Source organism: Grampus griseus, assembly GCF_964374135.1.
Source record: "Grampus griseus genome assembly, chromosome: 20".
In the NCBI taxonomy this organism is placed as follows: Eukaryota; Metazoa; Chordata; class Mammalia; order Artiodactyla; family Delphinidae; genus Grampus; species Grampus griseus.
This window is the reverse complement of record NC_139014.1, coordinates 51,809,375-51,837,363: the sequence shown is the minus strand read 5'-3', so window position 1 is coordinate 51,837,363 and position 27,989 is coordinate 51,809,375. Positions and strand designations below refer to the sequence as shown.

The window sequence follows — 27,989 nt, the reverse complement described above, 5'->3', positions numbered from 1 at the left end:
CGCTCTGCTCCCGGAGCTGTGGGCAGCTGGGTTCGCTGCAACCCCAAACCTTCGAGGTCTTTCTAAGCCTGCCCTGTTGGCAGGAGGAGAAACTGGAGAGTCAGCAGGGGCCTTCCTAGAAGCGCATTAGGCAGAGCAGAGTAAACCCAGAGCTCGAGGTGGGGAGGGGCCCAGATGCCTAGAGTTTGCGATCCTCAGGCTTCCTGCTCTGATGAATTATTCACGTCCACGGCCAGGCAGCAGATCAATAATGCAGGAGGCAGAAACCCTGGCAGGGCCCAGCTTCTAGCTGACCAGCTCTGTCCCCCGGCTCCGGGGAGGGACCCTCGGCAGCCCTGTCGCAGTGGGGCGGTGTGGGCAGGCCAGTGGGGGAAGTCAGCTGTGCCCGGGCCTCTGCAATCCAGCTGACCTCAGGGCTCCAGGCTGGGAGTGGGCTACAAACACAGCCAGGAAGGGGAGGCCTTTTACAATTTCCGTACTTCCTCTGCCTGCAGTGGGCCTGTTGGGCCATCAGTACAGGGGAACCATGTGTACCTGGGCCAACCCTGGGAATAGGAATTTCTGCCAGAGGACAGGGGTGCAAGAGGCATCACAGTTTCTCGAGGTCCCTTCTTCACGCTTCCTCCAGGGCCTAGGGGCTGGGGGATGGAGACCCAAGAGAACCAGGGTGTTAATTTTGACTGCGAGTAGAACTTTCCATCCAAGCAGCTTTAAAACACCTGCTTGCCTCCGCCAGCCCCATGCAGGTTCTAGCCGGTGCATGGGGTGGGGGTGAGGGGTGACAGGCTGGGAGAGGGGAGAAGGTCCTGGCTTCCTAGGGATTTGTGCTTTGGGGGCACACTCACCACCCACACATACCCATACCCACACAGGCCACCTTCTGCGCGCCGCAGCCTCACAGGCAAATGTAACGGAGCAAAGGGCTAGTGTGCCCACAGCACAGAAAGCCAGACTCTGACAGCAGGAGTTTGCCGCAAAGTAAAGGTTTATTACAGAGCACCCAGCAAGGGAGTGGGAGACAGGCCTCAGACCCACTCCAACTTGGTCTTTGAGTTAGCAGTTTGTTTGTTTCTTTTAAAGGGAATAACAAACTGGCTGGGATTAATCATTGTCTTGCGACATTTCTTAATCATAGTTTCATGAGTCAGGATGTCTCTGGATTCCCAGGCCAGGTGGTCTGCGGCTCGGGGGTCTGTTAGTTCATCTTGCCGTAGAGAAATGATCTGAATTTGCAGGTTAATGACGAGATCTATAACAGCAGTTCTAGTACCTTGGTGTTGATATTCACAACAGCAGTCTGAGTCATCTGATTCTGGTTGATTAATGTTCAGTTCGTTCAGGGTTGGGGTCAGAGGGAACAAGAAAGGGAATAAAGTTTTGGAGAGAGAGATCAATCATAAACTCGTTAAGGGAACTCCGTTAAAGGGGAACTCAGTTTCACAAACACTCTGGGAAACAGGGTGAAGAATTTTTCTGCTATGAGACCCCCCCAACTTACTTGGGGTTTCTCTTAATGTCCTTCTCTTTCCTTCTCAGTATTGCCTTGATTTTCTCCATTTGTTTCAGTAGACCCTTGTAAGAAAGAAAGGAGGATGGGACTTCCCTGGCGGTCCAGTGGTTAGGACTCTGTGCTCTCACTGCTGAGGGCCTGGGTCCAGTCCCTGTTTGGGGAACTAAGATCCCACAAGCCGCGCGGAGTGGCCGAAAAAGAAAGGAAAACAATTATTATTTTTAGAGGGGAGATAAAAGACCCGCCCCCACAGAAGGTACGGCCTAAGGGGAGACTGCAGCAAGTTGGCCCACGTGACTCGGCTTCAGGCGTCTAGCCCAGAGCGTCCCCAACTTCAGTGCACAGGAACCACTGGTGATCTTGTGAAAGGGCAGAGATTCTGGATCGGGGTGTGGCCTGAGCTTCTGCATTTCTGACCGCTCCTGGCGACGCCCATTAATGCTGAGTAGTAAGTCTCGAGGGCCCAGCCCCATAGCTCCCAACTTCAAATGACCATTGAGATCACCTGGAAATCTTTAAAGGCTCTGGAAGCTTAGGCCACACCTCAGACCACTTAAACCTGATTCACTAGGAGTGGCGGCCAGGCACCAGCGTGGCCCACGCTCCCAGGTGATTCCAGCGTGCCGCCAGGAGGGATTGAGAAGCCCGCTCTAGACCCGCACAGCTCACTCCTTTACCTGGAGACTGAGGCCCAGAGAGAGGCCAGGGCTGCTCAAGTTGACACAGCCGAGGAGTGAAGGTTTGAGGCCTGGGCCAGAGACCTCTCCTGGGCACGCGGGGTGGTCTCCTGTCATGGGTCAGGGAGAGGCAGGTAGGGCTGGGGATGGAGGGGAGCAGAGTCTCAAGGGCCAGCCTGGGATGCCCAGCACCTCCCAGGTTCTGGGGTGCTCTCCTGGCTGTGCCTTGGGAAATTGTTATTGGCATTCCCCACGTGTATCCAGCCCTCACGGTTCACCAGGACACGCCACTGGGTCTCCGCCAGCCCTGTGGGTGTGCAGAGAGGATCACCACACCGTTCACAGGTGGGGAGTCCAGGTCGAGAGAGGGCGCAACCATCTGTGATTTCAGGCTTTCTGCATTGTGGAAGCTGCAGCTTTTCCCTTGCTAAATCTCAGACACATGTCCCCCTACGCCCTTTGCCCCCTACAGCCTTTGCTCTCCAGGCAGCAAAGCATGGCGGCAAGAAGCCAACTTTGGGGTCAGACCTAGGGATACGGTCAGTTCACCAACATTTCTTCAGTACCTTCTGCATGCCAGGCATGGTGTGACCCGGGCCCAGTGTCTGAACCTCTCTGAACCTCGGTTTACTAATCGGAACCCCGGGATAACACTAGCGACCCCCTCGGATGGCCGTGTGGATTTACCAAGGTTTGTAAGACGCCAGCACAGCCTCCTGCCCTCTTCAATGCCTGAGGCCTTTGTTCAGAGGCAGAAGGAACAACCAAGGGAAGACCAGCATCGCTCACCAGAGAAACTGAGGCTGGGTGAGAACAGATGGCTTGCCCAGGGGAATGCTTCATGGTGGCCATGGAGCCCCTGGATGGCCAGGCTCCCCAGTGCCCCCCAAGTTGTTTGGAACCCTTTGAAGCCAGCGGCACAAACAAGACCCTCGGTGGGCTTGGACGGTCAGCTTTATTTCTTTCCATGCCGAGAAATACAGAGAGAACTGGTGAGTGGGGGCCGGTGGCGGTCAGGGGGTGGTGCTTGCTGTTCCCTAGGGGACCTGGGGAGGGGCTGGGTCAGTGCCCCAAGCCAGGGGACCACTGTGTTCATGCAGCCAGTACTGGACCCACGAAGGCGCTAGGATGGCAGGGCCACTGTCCCTTCATGTTCAACGAGGCCTGGGGGTGTCAGGAGACCTGTGGGTGGGAGGCAGCAGGGTCCCTCCGTCCCAGCCTTACCTCTGAAGGTTTCCCATCCTCTGGCCCTGGGCTCCTCTCTGCCGGAAGGGCCGGTCTCCCGAGGCCTCTGCCCCTCCCGCACACCTTGGAGGCCTCTGAGCTACATCCTTAGTATGACTAGGAGACTCAAGTCGTTCTCGCCTGAACGGAAGGATGCTCCTGCCGTGCCTGCGTCTGCAGTGATCTGCTGTGGCTTCTCTCCTTCTCCACTATCCTGGGTTTGGAGTAGGAACCAGTGTGTGTATCTGTGGGAGTGCGTGCGTGGCAGGGCCTGTTTTTGTGGGTGAGACTGTAGATGGGGGGGCAGGTCTAGGTGTGCGTGACGGTCCCAGGGCACACAGAGGCCGCGGTCCCACCTCTGCCATCATTTTCCCACAAGACCACGCCTAAACAGTCTGGTTCACTGCTCTCTTCTCCCAGGGGTGCTGAAGCTGGGGACCCCTGGGACCTGCCGGAAGACAGCTGACTCATGACCCCTCCTTCCAGGGTGGGGGCCGGTGAATGTCAGATTCATAGACCTCATCATGACTCCCCTGGCCTGACCTGACCTTGAAAGTGACACAGATACTCTGGGCTTATCCCCTTCCTCCCCGCCCCGACAAACACGGGCATTTCTATTTTGGCCTCAAAGGTCCCATAAAGCAAATCCAGCTGGTCCCTCCTTTAGGGTCGGGAGAGGTTGGAGTTTATTCCCTGGGTGGGTGACTGACACAGGAATGCCAGCCCTAGAGGGATCTGCCCATGCCCCTGGGCCCTGAACCCTCCCTTCGTTCATACAGGCCCTCCTAGAAGGCTTGGGGCTGTACCCAGGACCCAGAGCCCCTCCCGGCAGACAGAGCCTCTGTGCTGACATGCTCCCTCCTCAGGAGCCTCTGAGGAGGGTGGGAGAGACGGGCAGGGACACTGAAAGGAGGCATGAGGGTCCTGAACAGGCACAGAGGAAACATTCTTGGCCAACTTGGGGCCCTGAGAACCTGCCCTCCCAACCTCCTGGAACCCTAGCTGCTAGGCAGGGCCTCACAGGGTGGGAAGGCCTGTAGCATCCTTCTCCAAGGGTTTGGGGGCTGAAGCCAACAGGGGAAGTGGGAGCAAGAAAGACCCGGGAGAAATCTGAGGGGCCCTGCTTAACTCCTTCCAGGTGTCCCATTAGGTCCTGAGACAAAGGCCATGGTGTCCGGGCCCCTGATTCTGGGCATGTGGATGTGTTCCTAAGCCCGGGTCCCCAAAGATGGGACCCTTCAGCCAAGCTCTTCCCTCTATCTTGAAACTCTCTAGACCCCATGAACAACAAACCTTCATAAAAACTCTGGCCCACGCCCCTGCAGAAGGCACAAACACCCCTAATGGCCTGGGAGCCCATGGGAATTTCCCCCAGGGGTGGTCCCAAAGCCTGCTCCAGGGAAAGCCTTCGCTGTTTGTGGTTGGCCAGGGGCACAGGGTGAGGCACAGAGCATCAGATGCAGCTGGGCTGGGAGCTGGGAGCCCAGGCCCCACCTGAGCCACTCTGCATGGGGACCCTGAGGCCCTCTGCATGAAACTCCGAGTTTGTGCCCCAGACAGCCAGGGAGGGCCTGTCAGGATGAGAGCTCAGGCCTGGGTTCCTTTTCACTTGCTGTCCTGGAGGCAGGGTCAGGCCCCGGGAGTTCTTGGTGCCCCAGGCTACGGCCCAGGTAGGGACTGGAGGCAGACTGCATCAGCCTGGCAGATGCTCGGACGCCAGACTTCTCGGCTGAGATGCTCGTGAGGCTGAAATGTCTGGGAAGAGGCCTATGGGTCATGCTGTCCCCGTTTCTGTCTCCACCAACATTCCGCTTGGTGCCTGCACCCTGCGATGGATGTAGGATTGAAGTATGGCTGTTGCCTCTTTCCAGAGCAGCTGCACATCCTGTGTGTCCGAGGGGTTCCAGGGCATGTACTGAGCAGAAGCTTGGCCTCTGAGCTCAGGGTACTGGCTGGGATCGCAGCAGGCACGTGGCACAAGGCATGCAAACAGTCTTTTTTATCCTGCCTCAAGAAAAATACAAAAGATAATAAAGGCCCGCGTCTTTTCTCCCGGTCATCAGACATGCAGGGACTGTGCTACCTCTCTCCCCGCTGTAGTCTTGCTTGTGGGGCTGGTTTCTTCTCACTCTGGCTGTATGTGCTGCTTGGCAGGTCCCAGGAAATCGTGGGGATGAGAAACCAGCCAGAACCCTGGGGTTAAAATGCCGGGACGTGCATCTGAGATTAAACCACAGTATTCACTGGTTTCACAGTCAATTTCATCTCCTCCCTTCCTTTCTTCCTCTTGCTTTCCCATTTGATGTGGGCTGGCAATGGGGTGACTTGGGGGTTTCCCTCCAAGTTTGCACTTTTGGAGCTGGGGGACAGGTGGGCACTTGGCAGTCACCATCCTGTCCTCCGAGGTACATGGGGCATGTGGGTGTGGAGCTTTCCAGCGGGTGGGGGCCTGCTTCTGCTAGCACAGCCCCCTAGTTAGGTTTATTTCTTCTGAACTGTAAAGAAAAGAACAGGTATGGCAGAACAGAGCTCAGAACATAGGGTCTTCTGGTCCCTTTTTTGAGGATTTGAGTCTTTGTTTCCTAGCGGGAAATGGTACCGGGGTGAGTTGGCTGGGGGCTCCCGGTGGAAGTGAGCTCCTACCAAGGACAGGACCGGGGCCTCGGTGGTTGGTTCGGAGGTAGGCACGTGGACCCCTGAGACTAGAACCATCGCTGCTTGAATATTTTAGTGAAAACTAAACAGTCCCCTTTGCCAATTTGAGTCCAGTGGTTGTCACTTGCCATTGAAAGAGTCATGGCTAAGGTGACAAGCAGCAGCAGAACAAAGAGACTGAGACGTCAGAAGGTGATACTGAGGCTCGTACCCTGGGCTAGTGGGTTCCTGCTTCTCAGGCACCTGCACACCTGTCCAACTCAGAGATTATGGAACATGCTTCCGCTCAGACAGACGAAATGGAGGACCTGCCTTTTGAAGCCAGGCAGACTGATTACAGACCTGAACTCTTCCCTCTCCTACGAGGCCAAGGTTCCCCATGACCCCACGGCTGAATCCCAGGCTTTCTACCCCAAGTTGAAAACTCTGTATTCCAGATCAGTGCCTCCCAAACTCTAACGATTGGGCTGGGAATCTTATTAAAATGCAGATTCTGATTCAGTGGGTCTGGGTGGAGCCTGAGATTCTGTATTTCCAACCCTTTCCTGGTGTCAGCAGCCACGGCTGCTGGCCCATGGAGCACACATTGAGGGGCAAGGTCTTTAGGGGAACAGCTTACGTTGATCACCAAAGGGGCAGAGATGCTTGGAGGCTCCCAATGTGAGTGTGTGACGAGAGGGAAATGGACAACACTGACCTGCATAGCCCAGAAATTCTCAAAGCTGCCTGGGCTCTGTGAGCAGCTGAGTGTCACCTTTGAAAATGGTCATCCTGCTTGGATAACTTCCCTGGGCCACCTTTGGGCACTCACAGAAGTGTTGCTTCCTGACTTCCAGCACGTGCATGGTTGACTTCCAGTAGGTCCTGGCTGTCTCATCAGGGATGCTGTCTGGCAGGCCCCCAGTTTACAAAGCAGAGTCACATGCATCATCTCAGGTGACGCTCACAAAAGCCTCTGTGCTGGAGGCTTCTTCCTACCGCTTTCGACGTGAAAACCCCGAGACTCAACCCAGGCAGACCCTGGTGCGGGACCCAGGACCATCAGAGCTGAGACTAGAGCTCGTGGCCTCTGACTCCTGGGCACGTGCTCTTCCCACGCCCTTTCCTAGTGATCTATTCTCCAGGCATTAGAAAGTCAGAAAGCCAACCCCACTCAGGCAGTCCCTGCAGGGGACTGGGTTGCTTTCCTTGAGTGAGAGGGAAAGGCTGTGGCCCACACGTGCTCTTACCCTTCTCCCCACCAGCACCCCTGTCCCAGGGCGCTGGGCCACAGCCTTCCACAGTCCTCACTGAGGAAGCTGGAGTGTGGCTGGGCCTCACCTGCAAAGTTGACAGCCACGGTCACGATGATGATGACGACCCCCAGGATGATGAAGGTGACGCTGAGCATGCCGGCCAGGCGGCCCAGCCTCCGGGCCCCGTCCAGGTCTCCCTGTTGCATGCTACTTCGAGACTGCAGAGAGAAGGTGGCAGAGACCTCAGGAAGGCTGTCCTTGGCAGCCTTGGAGGGGGCCCCTTACTGAGCCCCTGGAACACACCCGGTCCCCACTGCGGCCCACACTCCAGCAGCCCCCATAGGGGAGCGGCAGGGGGCTCCTTCAGGACTCCAGTGGCCAGACCTCTTGAGGAGACCCGTAACTAAGCCTGCCCCTCGCTGGCAGGGGACAGCTGGAAGCATGACCAAGCAATGCAGGGTGTTATCTCAGGACAGTGACGGGCAGGGTGGTATAGTGGAGACCGAGGGCCTGGGAGGGTGGACCAGGTCCAGGCCATGCTGAGCTGGCAGGAGAGATAAGCCAGGCCCCCGCGGACCCCAGCCCAAGGCTCATTCCTACAGCTGCACTAAGGCAGCCCCTGTGGCTTTTTCTATGGCCTGCCATACCTGCCTCTTTTGCTCTGTGAGCCCCCTCTTGCCATAAAAGGAAAGAAATCACTGGCCCTCCCTCTCCCTATATCCCACCCAGGAACCACATCCTTGTTCAACCAAGTCCATTTCCCAGATCACACCAGAAAGGCGAGGCATTTGGGGTTTGAACCAGGAAGGCTGGGGCTGGGGCGGAGCCATGTATGGCTTCACAGGGGCCCCTATCTGATATTTCACTCCTTCTCAGTGAGCTCGGCTTCTCTTGGCCCTATTGAATTGGGTGAAATCAGGTGGGTTAGGATGGGGATGGACAGAGGACATAGGGACAGATAGGATCATGAGGGGTCCGGGGGGAAGCAGTAGGAGGTGTGTCCCAAGCTTCTCCCCCGTCACCACTGCCCAGGCTGGCCTGGGACCTCCAGATTCCTCCAGCTCTAGAACTTGGACTTCTATTGATAGAACAGGCACAGGCAGGAGTGTACTAAGAGTGTGACGACTTACAAGACCTCAGGCCGTTTATTTGGTTATTTATGTTCTGATTGTTGGAGGCTCCTGAGTTCAGCATGGAACCATCAAGTACCTTGACGATGATGGTGACGATGATGACAAGGATGTATTGAGCCCTTACTTCGTGCCGGGCAGCTTACTGACGACTATGCCTAAGTGGTCTCATTTAGCCTCAGAATCATTCTATGAGGTTGGCAGTGTTGCCCATTTTTAAAGACGCTGAAGTTCACAGAAGCGACACCTCCCCCCTGTTCTCTTCATTGGGGCACCCCCCGTCTCCTGGGTCCTGTCTTCATCTCTCAGAATTCTGATTCCCCACCTCCACCCCGTGGTTCCCTGTGCCAAGCTCCTTCCAGGCCAGTGCCAGCTGCCTGCCCCAGTGTGACCTCACTCACTTTGCCCCAAACCACAGCTTCCTACTTCCCAGATCTGCTCCTTGCCTTGCACGCCTCCTTCCACGTGCTCAAGCCCCAATTATTGGCAACAGCCTGGAGTGTCCTCCCACTGGGTCGTAACTCCCCTCCCATCCTACTCTACTAATTAGTTTCCTCTCCTAGTCAATTCCATTGCAACTCTCCTCTCTAGCTTCGCTGCACTTGCCCTAGTTCCAGGGGCCACTTCTCACTCAAGCCATGACAAGAGCCTCCTGAAGGTCCCTCTGGCTCCAAGCTCTTTTCCTCTCCATTCTACTCCCCACACCACCATTTCACCCTATAGATATTCATGCCAGGCATGGTGCTAAGACCCTGGGGTGCAGCGGTGTACAAGAGAGCCCCGGTTCTTATGCTCATGGAGTTTACAGCCTTGGGGGGAGGTTGGCCTCCATTGTGACCACACAAATAAAAGTAAAATTGCAAGTGTGGGTAGCGTTCCAAAGGAGAGGTACCTGGTACTATGAGAGTTTATAAAAGGGGAGAGTCAGGGAACACATCCTGAAGGGAGGACATCTGGACTGAGATATGAGAGATGAGTAAGAATTAAATAGCTTTCTTTTCAAATGGAAGAAGTGTGTTCTGCGCAGAGAGAACAGCATGTGCAAAGGCCCAGAGGGAGTCCCTACGTGGCAAATGTGTAGATGTTCAATAAATCGTTATTGACTGAAGGAAGCAGGCGGGAACTTGACAAAGGCCAGTGCAACCGGGGCTGAGACAGTGAGGAAGAGGAGGCTGCAGAGGCGGGCAGGGCCAGGCCAGGTAGGGCTCTGCCCATACAGCAAGGAGGTCAGTCCTTATCCCAGAACAGTGAGAGCCAGTGAAGATGGAAGGATGGGGGCAGAGGATGGTATGATTGGATGCAGGTTTCCCAAAGACCCCCCTGACTGTAGTGGGGGATCACAGGAGAGCCAGGAGCTCAGGCAAAAGCTCAGAGAGATGATGATGGCTGAGGCAATCACTCTTGTCCAGCGTCCTCCACGGCCCCCCACTGTCTGCAGAACAGAGTCCAAACTCAGGTTCGCTTTGCATTTCCTGGTTTTACCCTCTGCCATTCTCTTCCACAACCTCTGGGTCTAGCCGATCTGAACTGCTCAGGGTATGAGCACCGACTTCCACTTGCCTTTGCTCGTGCTATTTCTCCCGCCCACATTCCTGCTCCCCCATAACACCTCAAGTCCAAATCCTCTCTATTCTTCAAGAGCTGGCTCCAATGCCACCTCCTCTGTGAAGCCCACTGAGATTCCTCCACCCCCACTGGAATGGTCATAATCCCTAGCATTATTTGAACATTTACCTTGTGCCAGGAACTATGCAATCAAGTCTAGACCTCAGCCTCTCTCTGCTGCCCAGGGACATTGGGGCACCAATCACTCCTTGGTCTTTTCACACTCTCCTTCTTTTTTTTTTTTTTTTTTTCCACCCTCTCCTTCTTGACTAGATCTTTTTCTCTCCTGTCTTGAAGAAATCCTCTATTTGTCTCACCCAGTTGTAGGCTCCCCAGTGCCTACAGGACAAAATCCAGATTCCGTTTTGTGACAGTTGGGGCCCTTCTTGATCTGGCCTTTCTCCATTTCTCCAGTTGCTTCTCTCACCACGCCTGCCTGGTGTTCTATATTCCAGCTGCATCTCCTCATCTGTAAAATGGCCTAATAACAATCCCTGCCTCATAGGAGTGGTAGAGGATAAAAATGCTCTAATGGACGGCAAGCTCAGGTCACCAAACTCAGGACATCAACACCGAGGCAACATTGGGAGGAAGAGGGAGCAACATACAGAAAGACTTCTGGGATTTCCAGGAATTTCAGCTTCAGAAATCCTGGGGTTACCTTGAATCATTATCCAGGACCCATTCTCAGCTGTAAATATAGCATCAGGGGGAGGGGCAGAGGGTTTAAGATGAGTCCTGCCCCCCATTTTCCAGAAAATGTCTGTGCAGTAATGATTCAGGGCCATGGAGAGAGGCACACAGGTAGTTTCTTGGGTATGAGAGGTGAGGAAGAAAGGTGAGAGGGAGAGAGAATTTTTTTCAGTTATACTGAGCCCAGTCTCACTTATTTATCCGCAGAGCCATCAATCCACGCATCCTTGGATTGATGGAAGGTCGTGCTTGTTCCTTCAAGCCTGAGGGACGCCACTGAAGGAGACACAGTGGGAATGGCTGCATGGGACAGGGCAGACCTGGTTGTGGCTTCTTTGTTGTGTCAGACACTTTATACACTCTATGCAGTGTAAACCTCACAACTATTCTGTAAATTTTAGTTTTCCAATCTGTAGAAAGGAGGGATAGTAACTGCCTCTAAGAATAGAGCCCTAATCTTACATGAGAAGTTGTCCACTGCTAGCTGGCACTCATTTCTGAAGTACCCCCCTCCCCAATTAGTTTCCAAATGAAAGATCCATCCCTTGTTTCCAGGGATGGAGGAAAACCCTTCATTTCTTTTTATGAGTAAATTACCAGCTGCTCTGCGTCCCCGTTAGTGACATCAACTTCCTCTTACACCAAATGGCTCAAGTTGAAGGCAACTAATAATAATTGCAGTAATGGTTGTAATGACTGAATTAATAGATCATTTGTGATTGCAATGACTGTGGGAATGGTGAGTGAGAAAATGAATTCAGGTTAATAGATCAGTGAGGAAAGATATTGAAAAAAGTTTGAGTGTGGGGAAAGGACAAGGCGGGGTTGGGGAGAGGATAGGGTGAGAAGGATGCTGATGGGAGCTGCTAGAGGCTGAAACCAGCCAGAGGAGGGTGACAACAGAGCTTCTCAGGAACGAGCTTTCTCCACCCATGAGGCTCAGGCCAAGGCCTAGCAGGTCTCAGGAGAACTGACAAGATGTGCCAGGGCTGATCAGTTATTGGCCCTTCCACAGAGATCAAGCATCTCCCAGTAGGTCAAGGCAAAAGGATGTGCTTCTCCATGTGCTTCCCAGCACTGTCTCTGCATAGACACAATTGTTTCTGAAATGCCCTGACTACAGTTTAACCCCCCTGTTGCTGGAGAGAGGGGAGGGGTGGTGGAGGATCCTGGGGAAGGAGTCAGGGCAGCTGCAGTGGTGGATGGGACGGATTGGCAAGACTTAGGGGCTTGAGACCGCAGCTGTTTACCAGCTTATTCAGGAGCATGTCAAGAGGCTTCCCTGGTGGTCTGGTGGTTAGGACTCCATGCTCTCACTGCAAGGGCCCAGGTTCGATCCCTGATTGGGGAACTAAGATCCCACAAGCCACGAGGTATGGCCAAAAAAAAGAGAAAAAAAGATGTCAATATCTTAAGCCATATGCCTACATACCAGCTGACTGTCAGCCCTGGTCAGGGCTTAGCACTCTTGTTGAGTGAATGGATAAATCATAAATGAATGCGAATGAGCCTGCAACACATCAGTTAAATAATTAAGTTGTTGAAAATGCCTAAGTAAGGAAGCGTTGAAGCCACTCTGGGTCTCTGCGTCGCTCCCACATGCTGTAGGAACAACCTACAGAGAAGGGACTGCTCAGAGGCTGCAACCCAAACCACAGACAGGGCCGCCTCCCTTTCCCAAGGCTGTAATGAGGGGTGAGACTCCATTAGATCCAAATTGCTAAAAGCCAGAAATGCCTGTCCACTGGGGGTTTGTCCTGTCCGCTGACATTGCAGTTTCGTTTAGTATTAATAATAATAGCAACCACTTCCATTTATTAAGCATTTACTATGTTCCAGGCTTTGGCACACACGTTAGTTCATTTAATCCTCCCAACAGCCCTGTGAGGTAGGTGGTTTTATTACACATCTTATAGATGAGGAGACTGGAGCTAAGGAAGGAGGTTGAATGATTTGGACATGGTCATGTGACTTAAAAGGGGTAGAGATGGGATACACACCCAAGTCTATCTGATGCTTCTTTTATCAACAACTGAAGGCCCACTGCCTGGGGCCCAGCATCCCTCACTGACAGGAGATCTTGCTGGATCGGGGAGCATGGCCATTTCTCATCCTGACCCAGAGGTAAAATGGATGAAGCCAACCTTGCCCTGGCCACCCCAGGAAGCTCACAGGAAGCTGCGGTGCTGAGCAGGCCTGGGCCTGGACACCTGTGATCACAGCTCCTGAGGTAGAGCCCCTGATCCCAGCCCTGGTCCCAGCAGGCCCCTGTCAGAGCTACAGTGGGAAGGACACTGCTGGTCCATTAGTCTTCCACTGACGGAGTGAGTGGGTGGTGGAGAGGAGGCTACTGGGAGGTGGGGGAGAAAGAGAGGGAAGGAAGTAGAATTATTCCCTCCCTGCATAAATGCCTAAAAGGTTTGCCTTTCCTGGGAGGGACACACCATCCTTGTCCCAGAGGTAGATACAGGGTGGGGCCATGAAGAGAACACTGGATTCAGTATCCAGGTGATGTGCCTCTTGCCAATTGTGTGACCATGGGCAAGGCACTGTTTTACATGCCTCAGTTGCCTCATCTGGTAAATGGGAACAATTAGCTAGACTCTGTCAGCCTCATACTAGGGCATGCTCTGCAGACAGTGAGCTCTAGCCAGGCTGTCAGGGCTGTGGGTCTCCTTCTCCCCTGGGGTCAAGGGCTTGATCCTTCACTTGGTAACCAGTGGGAAGACTTCAGATGAGGAGCTCTGAAGTCTGTTGCCAGGACCTGGAGACACCAGCATGGAGACTTAACTCTCTTTCCATACTCTCTGTCTCTCCTTCACCCCTGCTACTGTTTGAGTGGCACCAAGTATTTCAGCTCTAGATAAATAACTGACCCCTCCCTCCACAGGGCATGGGAGTGTCCTATGAACTAGAAAAGTGAATATCACAAAAAAGTGACTCACACAAATGTTTTGGATTTCTAGTGTATATAGAAGTTACGTTTATACCTTTCTGTAGTCTAGTAAGTGTGCAATAACACTGTATCTAAAAAAGCAATGTACATACCTTAATTTTTAAATACTTTATTGCTAAAAAATACTGATCATCATTGCTCAGCAAGTTGTGATCTTTTTGCATTAGTAACATCAAAGATCACTGATCACAGGTCACCATGACAAATATAATAATAATGAAAACGTTTGACATATTTCGAGAATTAACAAAATGTGACCCAGAGACACAAAGTGAGCAAATGCTGTTGGAAAAAAAAAAGGCGGCAATAGACTTGCTCGATGCAGGGTTGCCACAAACCTTCAATTGGCAAAAAATGCAATAGCGGCAAAGCACAATAAAACGAGGTATGTCTGCTTATAAAATGTCCAGAAGAGGCAAAACCATGGAGACAGAAGATGGGTGATTGCTCAGGTTTGGGAGGGATGGGGAAGAGAAAAGGCCCTGGGTTTCTTTTGGAGGTGAGGAAAATGTTCTAAAGTTGACTGTGGTTATAGTTACGCTTGTCTGTGAATATACTAAAAATCATTGAATTGTACACTTTAGATGGGTGAATTGTATGATATGTGAATTATATTTCAAAGCTCTAAGAAAAACAACAAACAGGACTTCCCTGGTGGTCCAGTGGTTAAGACTCCATGCTTCCAATGCAGGGGGCACAAGTTCGATCCCTGGTCAGGGAACTAAGATCCCATATGTTGTGTGGCACGGCCAAAAAAAAAACCAACAAACGTGATGGCTTCCCATCCCCGCCAGGGAGACACTCACCTAATTACTACCATCACGTGATAGCTCTTACTATGTGCTGGGTGCTTTAGCACTTTGTAGGGCACATCTCATTTCACCCTCACACAACTCTATAATTTAGGTGTTATGCTGACACCCATTTTGCAGATGGGAATACTGAGGACAAAAGATGTTTGAGTGACTTGCCCGAGGCCACAGAATACCTTGTGGTTTTGTCTAGCGTGGGTGCTTCTTGCAATGTGTTGTAAGGATCTGTTTACAAGTTTCTCCCCACTGATCGGGAGGCTCGTGGGGATTGGTGATGGCATCTGGTTTAGCACTGTATTCCCTGCCCCAGGCCCGGTGACCATCAGACCTGACTCAAGAACCTGAGAAGGATGTAGAAATGCACTGGGGGTGGGTTCGGTGGTCTCACAGCCTTGGGCCCAGGTTTTCCTTGACAAAGGCAGCTCCTACCCAGCTCACACCCTGCCACCCCCAGCAGGAGATGGATTCTAGCGAACGTTTTCTCCTGGGTCCTTGTGTGGATTCCCTCCGCAAAGCCTGTCTCTCCTCCTGGGGCTTCTCCCTGTAACCAAGAGGTTGGCCCTGCCCACAGCCACTGGCTGCACCCCTGTGGCCCGGCTCTGCCCCCAGCTGCCTCCAAGAGCAACAGGCAGCACAGGAAGTTCCTCAAAGGCCTGGCCCAGCCCTGGCTCTTCTGCCCACACCAAGTCCCTACCGGTGTCCCCTAAAGCCCTGGCAGGTGGTGCTGGATTTGGTGGGGGTTGGGGAAGGCCCCCCTGGCTGGAGACTGGGCCTCGGTGAGGTGGATAGAGACGTATGAGGAAATAGGGGGTTTCTCAGAGGAGAGTGGGGCAGCAGGAATGACCACAGCTCCTGGGGGCTCGATGATGATGACTCAGCAGGGGAGTCACTCCAGAGGAGAAGCAGACAGTGTCTCCGCTCTCAGTGTACTGTCCCCTGCTGCTAACCTCATTCTGAAAGTCATTCCCTGCCAGCCTCTCTCCGTGTCTCTCTCTCACAATCTCCTGGACCACAGAAGTCACTTGCCAACACGCACCAACATTTTCTGTGGCTCCTCTGTAAGTAGCTCTATCCAGATGACTTGGATTGGAGCTGATCTAAGGTAATTTACTCAAAACCCTAGAGCATGAGTGCGTGGGAAGCAAGGACTAGCCCCCATGCCCCTCCCTGGCCAGGCCAGCCATGCCCTCTGACACACGTGTGTTCCCACCCTTGGCCCAGGCCCCCCCACCCTGAAGACATGCTGAAATCGGTGCAAAGGCGAGGCCCAGAGGGCCCCAGCGAGAAGTTACCCCCAGAGGAGCAGCCCTGGGGCAGCCGGGCCCCGGAGCCCTCAGTCCATGGCAGGGAAGCCACTGCCTGCTCTTGGAAACCAGAGCTGCCAGAGGCTGACAGAACTCCGGGGGCGGGGGGGTGCCTGGCTCCCCTCCTGAGAACATGGGGCCCTGGGACCCCATGCCAGGTGCAACCTCTGCTGATTCACAGCCCCACTCAGGAATGACTCCTTGGGACAATGCCCCCGACCCCTGCAAAGGCAAGACCCCCAACTTGGCTGTACTTCTGTGCAGAATTTAGCTCCAGGTGGCTCTCTGGAATCCCCTTCCCAGCAGGGATGTGTGCAAAGTCAAGCTGTGATGTCCAGGAGCAGAGATGAAGGAGGACAGCAAACAGAAGCTCTCCAGGCCCCTGGACCCCTCTCCAAGGGGGAGTAATAGACCAGCTGAGAAGGGGAATCTTCCCCCAAGCCCCCGGCACCCAGCTCTTTTCTCTACCTCCCAGGCAGGGAGACTGGTGCCTGCAGGGAAGCGTGGCTGCTGACCCCAGGCCCAGCCCCTGCCCTGGAACAAAGAGTAGCACTTACCATAATGGAAAAGATGAGGGGGATGAGGTTGAGGGGCCAGATGGGGCAGAAGCAGGAGGTGATGGCAAGGACGAGATAATCTTTGGGAACTTCTCTGTCCCGGGTATAGGAGGTGGTGGCAATGGAGGATGCCCGCCTCGAGCTGGCCCGGGAGGATGCCTGGGGGAGCGAGGCCTCCCGGTGCCCCTCGGATACCACCTTGAAAGGCAGACTGTGGCAGCCCTGCTCCAGGTCCAGAGCCCCCGAGGGGGACTTGGATAGCTTCAGGGGCTTGTCATCCTGGCCCCCGACCTTGGTGAGGAGTTTCTCCATCTCCGGCAGGTCCAGGGGTGAGACGGTGCCTGGCTCCTGCACCGGGGAAAACTGAGGCTGCCCGGGGTGGGCCATGCTGGCCTGGGCCTTGGGCTGCTCCAGCTCCAGGCCGGGACGAGGGGCTCCAGAGGGACCTCAGCGCACCATTCCTCAGCCCAGACTCAGGGCCTACAGGTCAGGGGCAGACGTGTCACCCAGGAGAGCAAGGGCCAGCTGGGGGCTGGGAGGGTCAACCTCTCCGGGCCAGCTGAGTTCAGAGTCTCAGGCCGGCCTACTGCCCCATGGAGCTCCGGGAAGCTGGAGCCTTCAGTTCCATTCAAGTTTGAGGCCAACTTTGCCGATGCTGCTGACAGCACAGATGGGCGGGGAAGCAACAGAAAGCAGCTCGAAGAGCAGAGAGAAGACTGCTGTTCTCCGGAGTGAGGCTTAGACTAAGTCAGGGAGGGTGTGTGTGTGTGTGTGTACATCACCCAGCCTCCCTCCCTCCCTGCCCTCCTCAGAGATGCTTTTCAATTCCTCTCTCCCCAGAGAACCGCCCAGCAGCATTCTGCCTCTGCCCCAGCCCTGCCCAGCCCAGCCCAGCCCAGGGGGACTTGGGCCAGCCTCTGGCTTCCACTATTGACCCAGGACCTGCTCTTCTGGGTGGGGGCTCTGGATGGGGAAGAAAGACAGAGTGGGTCCAAATGGGTGTGTCTTCAACTGTCACGGGAGACTGAGCCCTCTGCTGCTCCTCTACTGGGGCAGGCTCCCGCTTCTCCTATCTGTTGGGAAACGCTGGCCCCTGGACCTACTGCATCCCACCTCGACCCTGACCTCCAACGCCCAGAGGCGTCCAGGCCAGAGCCTGGCTCCTAGCTCCAGGGGGGCTACTACTAGTGTGGCCCCTGGATTCTGCCTGGACCCTCTGAATGGGTGTATGAGCAGCTCACAAAGGGGTGGGGCAGAGGGGTTATTAGGGAGGAGTGTTGGCCCCATCTCATGGCCATTAGAGCTTTTCTAAGGTGCTTTTAAAAAGCCAGCAAAGGGGCTTCCCTGGTGGCGCAGTGGTTGGGAGTCCGCCTGCTGATATGGGGGATGCAGGTTCGTGCCCCGGTCTGGGAGGATCCCACGTGCCACGGAGCGGCTGGGCCTGCACGTCCGGAGCCTGTGCTCCGCAGTGTGAGAGGCCACAGCAGTGAGAGGCCTGCGTACCGCAAAAAAAAAAAAAAAAAAAAAAAAAGCCAGCAAAGATCCTGTTTCAGGAGCTCCTTAGCGCAGATGCCGACTTGAAGGGCCCGGGTTCTGGCTGCCTGTCTGCCTGTCCTCTGTCTCTTTGTTCTCTCATGTCTCCTCCCTCCGTTTCTGCCACCTTCTCTATTGTCTGCATCTCTTTCTATGTCCCCGATCTCTCTCCTTACATTGTTTTATAAGGTGACCTAGAACCACCAGGGTGTGTGTGTGTGTGTCTGTGTGTGGTTTGGGGGAGGGCATAGATCATGGGGGTTGGGGGTGGGAAGTTAGAGGTGAGAAGGGGTCTCAGAGGTGGTGGCGTTCAAATCCTTTGATATCACAGATTAGAAAAGCAAGGCCCACAGTCATCTCAAGCTGTATCCCAATCAGATATCAATCCCTGGTCCAAGTCCAGGGGCTGGCTTGGAGCAAGATGAGCCATTTTAGTGGAAAGAATTATCTTTGGGTTGTGTATCAAGCTGGCTTCAGAAATGCTGCTTCCAACAAGGGCCATGACAAGGCAGAGGAGGCAGAGAGTGTGACAGGCAGGGAGTGGAGAGCTGGCCACAAAGGGATGGGAGGAGGGCTCCCCCAGGCCAGGGATGGGGCAGAGAGAGTGAGCTGGGCTCTTGTGCCCAGGAACTTCCAATTTTATTTATTTATTTTTTAACATCTTTACTGGAATATAACTGCTTTACAATGGTGTGTTAGTTTCTGCTTTATAACAAAGTGAATCAGCTATACATATATCCCCATATCTCCTCCCTCTTGCATCTCCCTCCCACCCTCCCTATCCCACCCCTCTAGGTGGTCACAAAGCACCGAGCTGATCTCCCTGTGCTATGCGGCTGCTTCCCACTAGCTATCTATTTTACATTTGGTAGTGTATCTATGTCCATGCCACTCTCTCACTTCGAGAGACTGGCTAATGTCATTTTAAATAAGAGACCTCCTGCAGAGGGTGGCGGGTTGGGTGCCTGAGACCCCTGGACTCTAAGTCCGTGTCCAGCTTAGACAGGATTCCGTGTTACAACCTGGGAGCTGATTCTTGGGGTGAAGGACTCAGGCCCTGTGGACCTACCGCTGCGCAGCCCAATTCCATAGCCTCCAGCCCAATGTGACTACCAATCGCCTGAAATGTGGCTCATCCGCACTGAGACGTGCTGTAAGTATAAAACATATACTGGATTTCAAACATTTAGTACGAGAAAAAGAATGTAAAATATCTCATTAATACACTGTATATAGATCGCATATTGAAATGATAATATTTTGGATATATTGGGCTACATAAATCATTCTTAAAATTAATGTCACCTGTGTCCTTTCTTTAATATGGCTGCTAGAGAATTGAAAACGTGGCTTGCATTATATTTCTATTGGGCAGCACTGGCCTGGAGGACGGAAGGAACCTGACATAAAGGGATTTTTTGACTTAATAAAAACTCGAAGAGAAAAGAAAAAGCCAAGAAGTCCTCAGGGTGGCCCACGGCAGCGAGGTTACCAGGTATGCTGGGGTTCAGGGACTTGGGAGCCGCGTTTGCTCTGTCTGCTGTGAGATCCTCGGCTTGTGGTGCCACCTAGTGGCCGAGTGGTGGTGAGGGAAAGGACCAGAAGTGGGAGCGGAAACCAGGGGGAGGGGCAGAGGCGAGGACCAGGAGCCCCGGGATTGGGCTCCGGGGCTGGTGAGCCCAACCCAGCCAGCTGTGCCTCCTCTGGCCCGATCCTGCCCCCGCCTGCAGGTGCGGCCTCCCCACTCCGCCCCAATTGAGGTCTTCGATGGAGGCCCACGGGCCACGTTCATCATGCAAAGTGGGTTTGGCCTGCACAGTGTTGGCTCAACAGTGTTGTTAAAAAATCCATTTCACAGACTTTTAACATGAAGATCTGGGAACCCTGGGCCCATTTTCTGCAGAGCAGCAAGCAGCTGGGCCCGCTGCAGCCTTCAGAAGGGAGGGCGCTGAGCTCCGACTCCGACTCCGCCCTCACACCGCCCGCGGGCCTCAGGTGGCGGCCTGCGCTGTGAGCGCCTGCAGCTACACAGGTGTATCGGCCTTTCTGTTCTGCTGCAGGCTGGCCTCGCTGTTCTCTAGTGTGGATGCAGGGAACTGAAGAAAGTCACTCCCCTCTCTGTGCCCCCTCCCTGATGGGCTGTGACGTCTTGGAGCGGGCAGGTGTGACCCCAGCTCCCTCGCCCAGGGCCTGACTTGCAGTGATGGCTGGCTGGATGAACCAGAGGAAGATGAAGACGCCAATAAAATGCCCAGGGTGTGTCCACACCGACGCTAAGTCCACCTCTGCCTGTCCCACCCTTGGTACACCCCGGGTGTGAAGGATGCTGAGGTGTAAACAGTGGAGTGGAAAGTGGACAGGGTGGACAGGGAAGCAAACCTCAGAAGGGTAGGTAAGTTCGAGCTTAATCCAAGGAGAAGAGGTAAAAAGCCCCCCTATACCTGTACCCATGGCCTTTTTTGTTCAGCCGTGCGGAGCTTAATTCCCCGACCACGGATCGAACCCGTGCCCCCTGCAGTGGAAGCGTGGAGTCCTAACCACTGGACTGCCAGGGAATTCCCCCCAAGGCCCTTTTTATCCCCAGCATCGCCTTGGGTGTCAGGAAACCATATGGGGCTGACAAGGCAGGAGTAATTAAGAAAACTCCACTTCTCACTGAGGCCTGCCTGGGCCCAGCTCCACTGCTCCAGGCAGCCTTCTGGTGTCTGCACACACATACACACATACGTGCAAAGTGTGAGCAAAACTTGATGTGGTCATGCACCCATCAGCAAGCACCCCAGTTTCACATCCAGGGAGGTGGGGTCCCTCCAAAGGAATCCTTGCTGTCTGTGCTCAAAACATTTCCCTACTCCTCTTTGGAAGGTGCCCTAAGGAAACAAAACTTTCACCTTTTAAAAACAATTATCAAGAACCTAATGGAGGGACTTCCCAGGCAGTCCAGTGGTTAAGACTTTGCCTTCCCAGAAACAGAGACACAGATGTAGAGAACAAACATATGGACGCCAAGAGGGGAAAGTGTGTGTGGTGGTGGTGGGATGAATTGGGAGATTGGGATTGACATATATACACTAATATGTATAAAATGGATAACTAGTAAGAACCTAATGTATTAAAAAATTACAAACAAAATAAAGATTAAAAAAAAAAAAGACCTTGCCTTCCAATGCAGGTGAGGGTTCGATCCCTGGATGGGGAGCTAAGATCCCACATGCCTGGTGGCCAAAAAAACCAAAACATAAAACAGAAGCAATATTGTAACAAATTCAATAAAGACTTTAAAAATGGTTCACATCAAAAAAAAATCTTTACAAAAAAAAAAAAACCCTAATGGATACTAACCCTGTTACATCCTCCCAAATTCTCTCAAGGTCTGTTCCTGCACCTACCTGCTTGTCCACACTTATAATCAGCAGGCACAGACCAGTTTGTGATCCGCTCCCCGAACTCACCATAACTAGCATCCTGTCACAACACTAGAGAATGCTTTGCCCGTGCCTCTATGGTTGGGCATCTGTGTTGTTTCAAAATCTTTCATCGATAGGTACAGTGCCGATGGGACTGCCTTTTTGCAAATTTGTTTTTGCTTTTGGATTACTCCCTTGGGGTATTTTTACTGCGATTTTGCCAAATTGTTCTCTACCAAAAAGGGAACAGACACACAGTACAAGTAGAAATCTGTAAATGTGCCCTTTTCTCCATATCCCTGACAACACTGGGTCTTACAATTATTTACTTTGCTGGCATGTCTCATTCATTATGCTGTAAAGCTGCTAAAAGTGCTGTAAATTGTTATTATTTTCTGCCCTTTCAAAGTGAACCCTCTCTCTGCTTTGAACACTATTTGAGGGATCTGTTGGGATTAACCTTATAGATACATAATTTCTGTCTTTAGGTATCAGTCGTTCATATCTTTTGGCCATAACTTTTAGCAGCTCTCTCTTATATGTGTTTTCTCTTTCCAGAACTTTCCTTTTTATATTCATTCAGTGCCTCTCCTTGTATTATTTTTCTCAATATTTGAATAAACCTATGTGGCCTTGGTTGATAACTTCCATTTCTTTAACAATCACAGATTTATCTTCTTTCCACAGCAGATCAGTTATCTTGGAGAATGGATATGGTCTTAGGAAGCAGATTAAAAAACTCAAGCAAGAGTTCCAGAAAACCTGGAAGGCACATAATTAAAGGTATTCTGGCCTAGCATCCCCTAAAGAATCAGGGAGAGGAGGGGGTACCTGTTAGGTCAATACATACACGTATGCACACACACACATTCACAGATCTACACATCTCTGTAAGCATGCACAAAGTGGGTACATGTTAAAAGACCTGAGAATGCCAGGCAAATACTTACCATCTTGGAAATATGCAGATGTGTGCACTCAAACAAACAGCCCTGATGAAACAATGTTCATAACTAACGTGCTGGGGGCTTTAGTTTATAAAACACCTTCCCATGCATTCTCTCCTCATAACAACCCTGTGAATAGAACTTGTCTTAATAGCTTCCATGCAGTGAGTGCTTTGTGGGCCAGGCACTGTGCTAAGTGCCTTAAATGCATTCTCTCCTTTAGTCTGCACAACAGTCTATGATGTAAGTACTTATTTCAGCCCATTGTACGGATGGAAGTACCTAGGCTCAAAGCCCTGGGGGCGCCCTCGACGGGGAAGAACGTCGTTTCTTTCCATCCTGGAACTTTGGAAAGCGGGACTTGATGGTCATTTTATTATGTTTCCAGAGAATAGAATCCTGAGGCGGAAGCAAGGTGGAAGCATTGTCCAGGCTGGTCTGTCATAAAATTATAATATGCAAACAGTACTAAGTTGTTGAACACCTTCTCATTGCCAGAAACTGTACCTTAGAACGAATGTTAATGCTCACAGCCACCCTGAGGTGGAATCATCTGTGTCAGAGGTGAGGCACTAGAGGCTTAGAGAGGTTAAGTGGTCACACATGTAGTCAGTGGCAGAACAGAGATTGGCTCCCAGGCCGGTCTGGCTCTTTCCTTTCCGCTCTTAGACTGTGACACTGCCTCTCCCTTATAGGGCAGGCTCAGCGGGCAGGCCTGGGGCCAGAGTCCCACATTTTGCTCCTAGCTAGGCCCCAAGACCCCTCTGCCCCAGAGTCAAAGCCTTCCCGTGATCTGTATCTACCTGCCCTGTGAAATTTGGAGCCCTGAGGCCTGTGGACCTGATGCCAAGTGTGCCAGCCAGTGTCTCACTTGCAGAAAGCAAAGACACCTGTAATCAGGACGGTGAGCCTCATCTCAGCTGTTCTGGGGACACTTCACTCCTCCCTGGGTGACTATAGGCATCTCTCCAGCTTCTGTGGGGTCCCCCATTCTGAGCTGCATAACTCCCCCCACCCCAAGCTGGCAAGAGCCCAGCTCTCCAAGGAGACCAGAAAGCCCTCAGGCCTCCCCTGGCACACCTGGGTCCTCACCCCAGCAAGCAGCACCTGCAACATCAGCCGGGTCAGCCCAAGTGAGACCGGACACGAGCCCGGAGTGCTCACCTTAGATGCAGAGCAGCTCTCCAGACTTCTCTGGGGGGGCTGGCTGTCCCGCCCACTTCCTCAGCAGCCTTGGCCCGAGGCCCATCTTCCTGGATTCCAAGTCTGCCCCTCATCACAGAGGCCCTGGCTGCACTGGCCCACTCTTCCCTGGGAGCTCCATCCGCCCATAGCTTGGGGTACAGGCAGGACTTACCCCCCAGTCCTTGGCCCTGGCCTCAGCTTCCTTCCCTGAGACTGGCCCAGACTCCGCCCTCATTGCCACCATCTCTGTGGCTCACTGCAGACAGCAGCTCTGCCGGGGGGCCAGAGAGGAGGCTGACCACATCCTTAGCCTCCCAGTCCCGCCTCCTGTCTCCAGATAATGTCTTCTCCCGCAGTGCCCCTCACAATGCTCCGTCACACCTGGGGTCTCACCAGGAACCAGTGTCTTCAAGTACCTACCTGTGGGCCTCACTCAGTCCAGGGCCCAACATTCCAGGGTGAGCCTCCAGGCCTCAAGCCCCTCAGGCCTTCTTGCCACCCTGGGCTACTGGGCCCAATAGAGTCCTGGTAGCAGACAGAGACCATAGCTTCTCCTTTTTATTTAGCTGCTCCTGACGGCCTCTCCCGGATCACAGACTTGGGGCCTCAGCACAGGCAGGGGGAGGGGACCCCACACTGTGCCGTCAGACCACACCAGCTGCCACCCACACTCCCACATACCATCACCCCCCTGTCCAAAAGTCCCCATTCTCCTAACAAACAGCAGGACTTAGAGGCACAGGGATGCAAAAGTCACTTTCCAAGAAGAGTTCATCGAGTCCAAAGGTAAGAACCCAGCAGGATCCTGCTCCTTTTGGAGCTGCCAACCCTGGCTGGGATTGGGGGGGGGGGTTAAGGGGTGCAGCCCCGGGCTCCAGAGTTCCTTCCCACTGGCAAAGCGCCTCCTTTCCCCCTCTGGCCTCAGCCCATTCAGCTGTGCCCAGGATGATTTTATAATCTTCCCTTCTGTAGTCATCAGGTCATTGGCTCCTCCCAGGCCGGCCTTCCTCCAGGCCCGCGGGTGCTCTCGGCGCCGGGTCAGGAGTGCTGGTAGCCCAGCCCGGGGCCCGCTCGCAGGTGGCCCCGCGGCCAGGCAGAGGGAGCCCCGAGACTTCGGCGCCAGCTTCCCGCGGAGGCCTGGGCCACGCCCCGCGCCTCGGCCACCGCCCTGGCCTGTCCCAGGGGCGTGTGCAGGAAGCACGAGGCGCAGCGCGGCGCGAAGGGCCCGGCGGGCAGCGGCGCAGGCTGCGGCGGGCTGGAGCCCGCGTCCGCCGCGTCCCCAGCGCGCGCGGCCTGGCCGTAGCACTCCAGGTGCCCGCAGGGCCAGCGGGGCGCGGGGCTGGCGCGCAGCACGAGGGAGAGCGCCGAGATGCGGTGGATGGCCCTGCGCAGCGTGGCGATCTTGGAGAGCCTCTTGCCGCCCAGGTCGTGCCGCAGCGCGCGGCGCAGCGCGTTGAAGGCCTCGTTGTAGTCCAGGATGCGCTTGCGCTCTCGCACGTTGGCCGCCATGCGCCGCGCTTTCGACCGCACCGGCCGGCTGCGCTTTCTGCTGCCCACCACCTCCTCTGCCTCGCCCAGGTCGCGGGGACTGCTGTTCTCTCTCAGCACCCCAAAATCCTTCCCGGCCTCCAGGCAAGAGCTCCCCAAGTCCTGGGCAGAGCCTTCGTCCCCCTTCAGGCCCCTGAGGCCTGGTCCCGGCGCGCCTCGGTGCATGGCCGCCTCCCGGGCCTTGGCGCCCCGGCTCCGGCTCACAAGCCTGACAGTCCACCTTCCGAGCGTTGACTCCTGCAGTCTGGACACTCCCGGGACAGGCCCTCTGGCTGGGCTTTATGGCACCACGTGGCTCTCCGCCCTCCCCATCCATCCATCTCCCTCCTCCTGCTTTATTACCTGCCTCCAGGTAGGTTGGTGAGGGAGGAACCCAGAGGAAGGAAGCAAGGAAGGGAGGACGCATGCAGATTCTTGTAGGAAGGGATCAGATGGGCAGCCGGGCCACGCCCAGGGCAGTGCTCCAGCCGCGGGGAGAGGTTGCCCTGCTTCACTCCAGGGCCTCTCTGGCGTGGCTAGGTTCCACCTTCTTCCTCCCGACCCCAAAAAGAGTGCCACATTTGGCCTCCGGGCAGGAGAGCTGATAGGTGCACAGAAGGGCCCCAGTTTTGTAGCTGAGTGTGTTTAAAGAACCTTGAAAGTTTTGTCAAGTCCTGTGGGCAACCACGGGGCTGTCACAGAGGAAAGCATGACTGTTCCAGCGGGACCGATAAGGGAGGGGCAGATCAGCTAGAGCAGGGCCTGCAGATGAGATGGACCGGGAACTTCTGGCTTTCTCAGCTCCCAGAGTGAGGCTGGCTGTGATTCTGAATTTGGATTTTGCTTGGGCCTTAACTCACCTCCTATCTCTCTTTACCTCCCTCTTCCGCAGGCAGAGCTGGGCTGAGTGCTGACTCAGAGGGTGATGGTGATTGTCTGGTGGCCCCCTGGCTCCCCTTATGGTACCCATCAGGGCATCTTTTGGAGTCCAGAGTCCTTGAGCAGTTCAAGACACAGCACTGTGGGGAGGTGGAAGGGTAAGCTGGGACGAAGTGAGAGAGTGGCATAGACATACATACACTACCAAACGTAAACTAGAGAGCTAGTGGGAAGCAGCCGCATAGCACAGGGAGATCAGCTCGGTGCTTTGTGACCACCTAGAGGGGTGGGATAGGGAGGGTGGGAGGGAGATGCAAGAGGGAAGAGATATGAGGACATATGTTTATGTATAACTGATTCACTTTGTTATAAAGCAGAAACTAACACACCATTGTAAAGCAGTTACACTCCGATAAAGATGTTAAAAACAAACAAAAAAAGACACAGCACTGCCATGTTATGAACTCAGTGAACCCACTCACCACCCCCCACCCCAGGGATTTTTTAATTTTACACAGGGTATCAGAAAAAGAATAATGCTTAGTCCTAGAGAAAGACTCCCCCCGCAATGGAATTTCCAGCATCCACAAGTAAGTTGTATGGAGCACCAAGGTCAATATCATTCCCAGCCACAATCCAAATGCCTCCAAAATGCCAAGACTGTGTGATCAGCTGGGATGGATATGGAGTTCACATCCATCTCGCCAAACAGCAGACTAACAACCCCATTACTTCAAACTGTGAATTGCTCTATGGAGAAAAAGAATAGGGCTGTTCTTTGGTTTTATTTTCTGCCTTGCCTACTAGACTGTAAGCACCCTAAGGACACTGTATTTCTAGGGCTCTAGTCCCCAAATCTGCAATGTCTGTGAAATTTAAAAGTGAATGGAAGCAGCTACAGCTGGATGTTTTCACCTCTCAAGCCGTTTCCCACCGTCCCTAGGAACCACAGACACACAATCATACAGAAATGCAGGCCTCAAGCAGGATTCTACCCTGAGCCTGAGCCTCACAGCAATCCTATAGGGAAGGCTCTATTTTTATAATACCCATTTTACAGACTGGAAACTTGCGACTGAGAGAGTTAAGTAATCTGCGCCAAGTCAGAGGGCTGAGCTGTTGCTGAGCCAGGATTTCAAATCAGGTAGCGTGGCTCCTATTTGAAGACCTAACCCCTAACACAGCACAGAGCTCCTAACCCCTCTGTGCTGGGCCTGCGTTCTGGGCTCAGTGAGCACTTCTCCACCCCCAGTGCGGACAGCCTCCACCGACCACCTGTAGGTAATAGAGGCCTTGCATCTGCCCTTTGAAACAACAGTCATCGAGATAGTCAAATAGTTTCAACTGCGTGTGAAAATAAAAAGCTTGGCTGCTGTAGAGAAGACTGGGAAGGTGGGGGGGGGGGAAGGAGGGTCCTCCAAATGGAGACAGACAAGCAGGAAAAATATAGAGAATCTGCGCTGGAAGCTAGGAGCAGTCCGAAGCAGCCCAACTGCCTGCCTCCTGGGACGGAGATTCGCTACCTGGGATTTCCTTGGCTAATTCTAACTCTGTCCCCAGCTGAACTGACGGCTGCTGAACCCCAGGGGGAGCCTCAGAGAGCAGAAGTGACAGGCCAGTGCCCACTTGCCAACCTGACCCTCCACTGCAGGTAAGCCAGGGCCCTGTAAGCCAGGAGTAGCCTGAGGGGACTCGGGATCAGCCTGCAGCCACCTGCATGCACGTGTTGGAAAGGCCTTAGGCCTCTGCCTGCTGGAGATGTGGATTGAGTTCAGTGGCCTGCAGTGGGTCACCAGCCCCGGCTGCTTGCCAACATTTCATCTGTGAAGCCAGCCCCGAACCCTCCCCTTCTGTGCTTTACCCCACCTTAGCATGTAGCAGATCATATTATGCTTCTTTTCCCATGTATTTATATGTCTTTTTTTAAAAATTGAAGTGTAGTTGATTTACAGTGTTGTGTTAGGTGTACAGCACAGTGATTCAGATATATATATATGTATGTACATGTATGAATATATATATATAAGAATATATATATATTCTTTTCAGATTCTTTTATAGGTTATTACAAAATATTGAGTATAGTTCCCTGTGCTATACAGTAGGTCCTTGTTGGTTATCTACATATCGTATTCAATACTTCTATGTTCATG

The 27,989-nt window shown here is 53.6% G+C and overlaps 2 protein-coding genes across 2 annotated transcripts; both read right to left on the bottom strand.

Moving 5' to 3' along the window:
* Positions 1–977: 977 nt before the first annotated feature.
* TRARG1 (trafficking regulator of GLUT4 (SLC2A4) 1) lies at positions 978–16,927 on the bottom strand. Its single transcript, XM_082679415.1, has 4 exons — positions 16,359–16,927; positions 7,387–7,519; positions 1,499–1,572; positions 978–1,312 (listed from the first exon to the last, which is right to left on the bottom strand). The coding sequence occupies exons 1-3, from the start codon at positions 16,743–16,745 to the stop codon at positions 1,511–1,513; spliced, it is 582 nt and encodes a 193-aa protein (XP_082535541.1). The 5' UTR covers positions 16,746–16,927; the 3' UTR covers positions 978–1,312; positions 1,499–1,510.
* A 7,064-nt stretch (positions 16,928–23,991) lies between these two features.
* BHLHA9 (basic helix-loop-helix family member a9) lies at positions 23,992–25,238 on the bottom strand. The gene has a single exon (XM_082679153.1). The coding sequence runs from the start codon at positions 25,141–25,143 to the stop codon at positions 24,469–24,471; it is 675 nt and encodes a 224-aa protein (XP_082535279.1). The 5' UTR covers positions 25,144–25,238; the 3' UTR covers positions 23,992–24,468.
* Between the last annotated feature and the right edge of the window lie 2,751 nt (positions 25,239–27,989).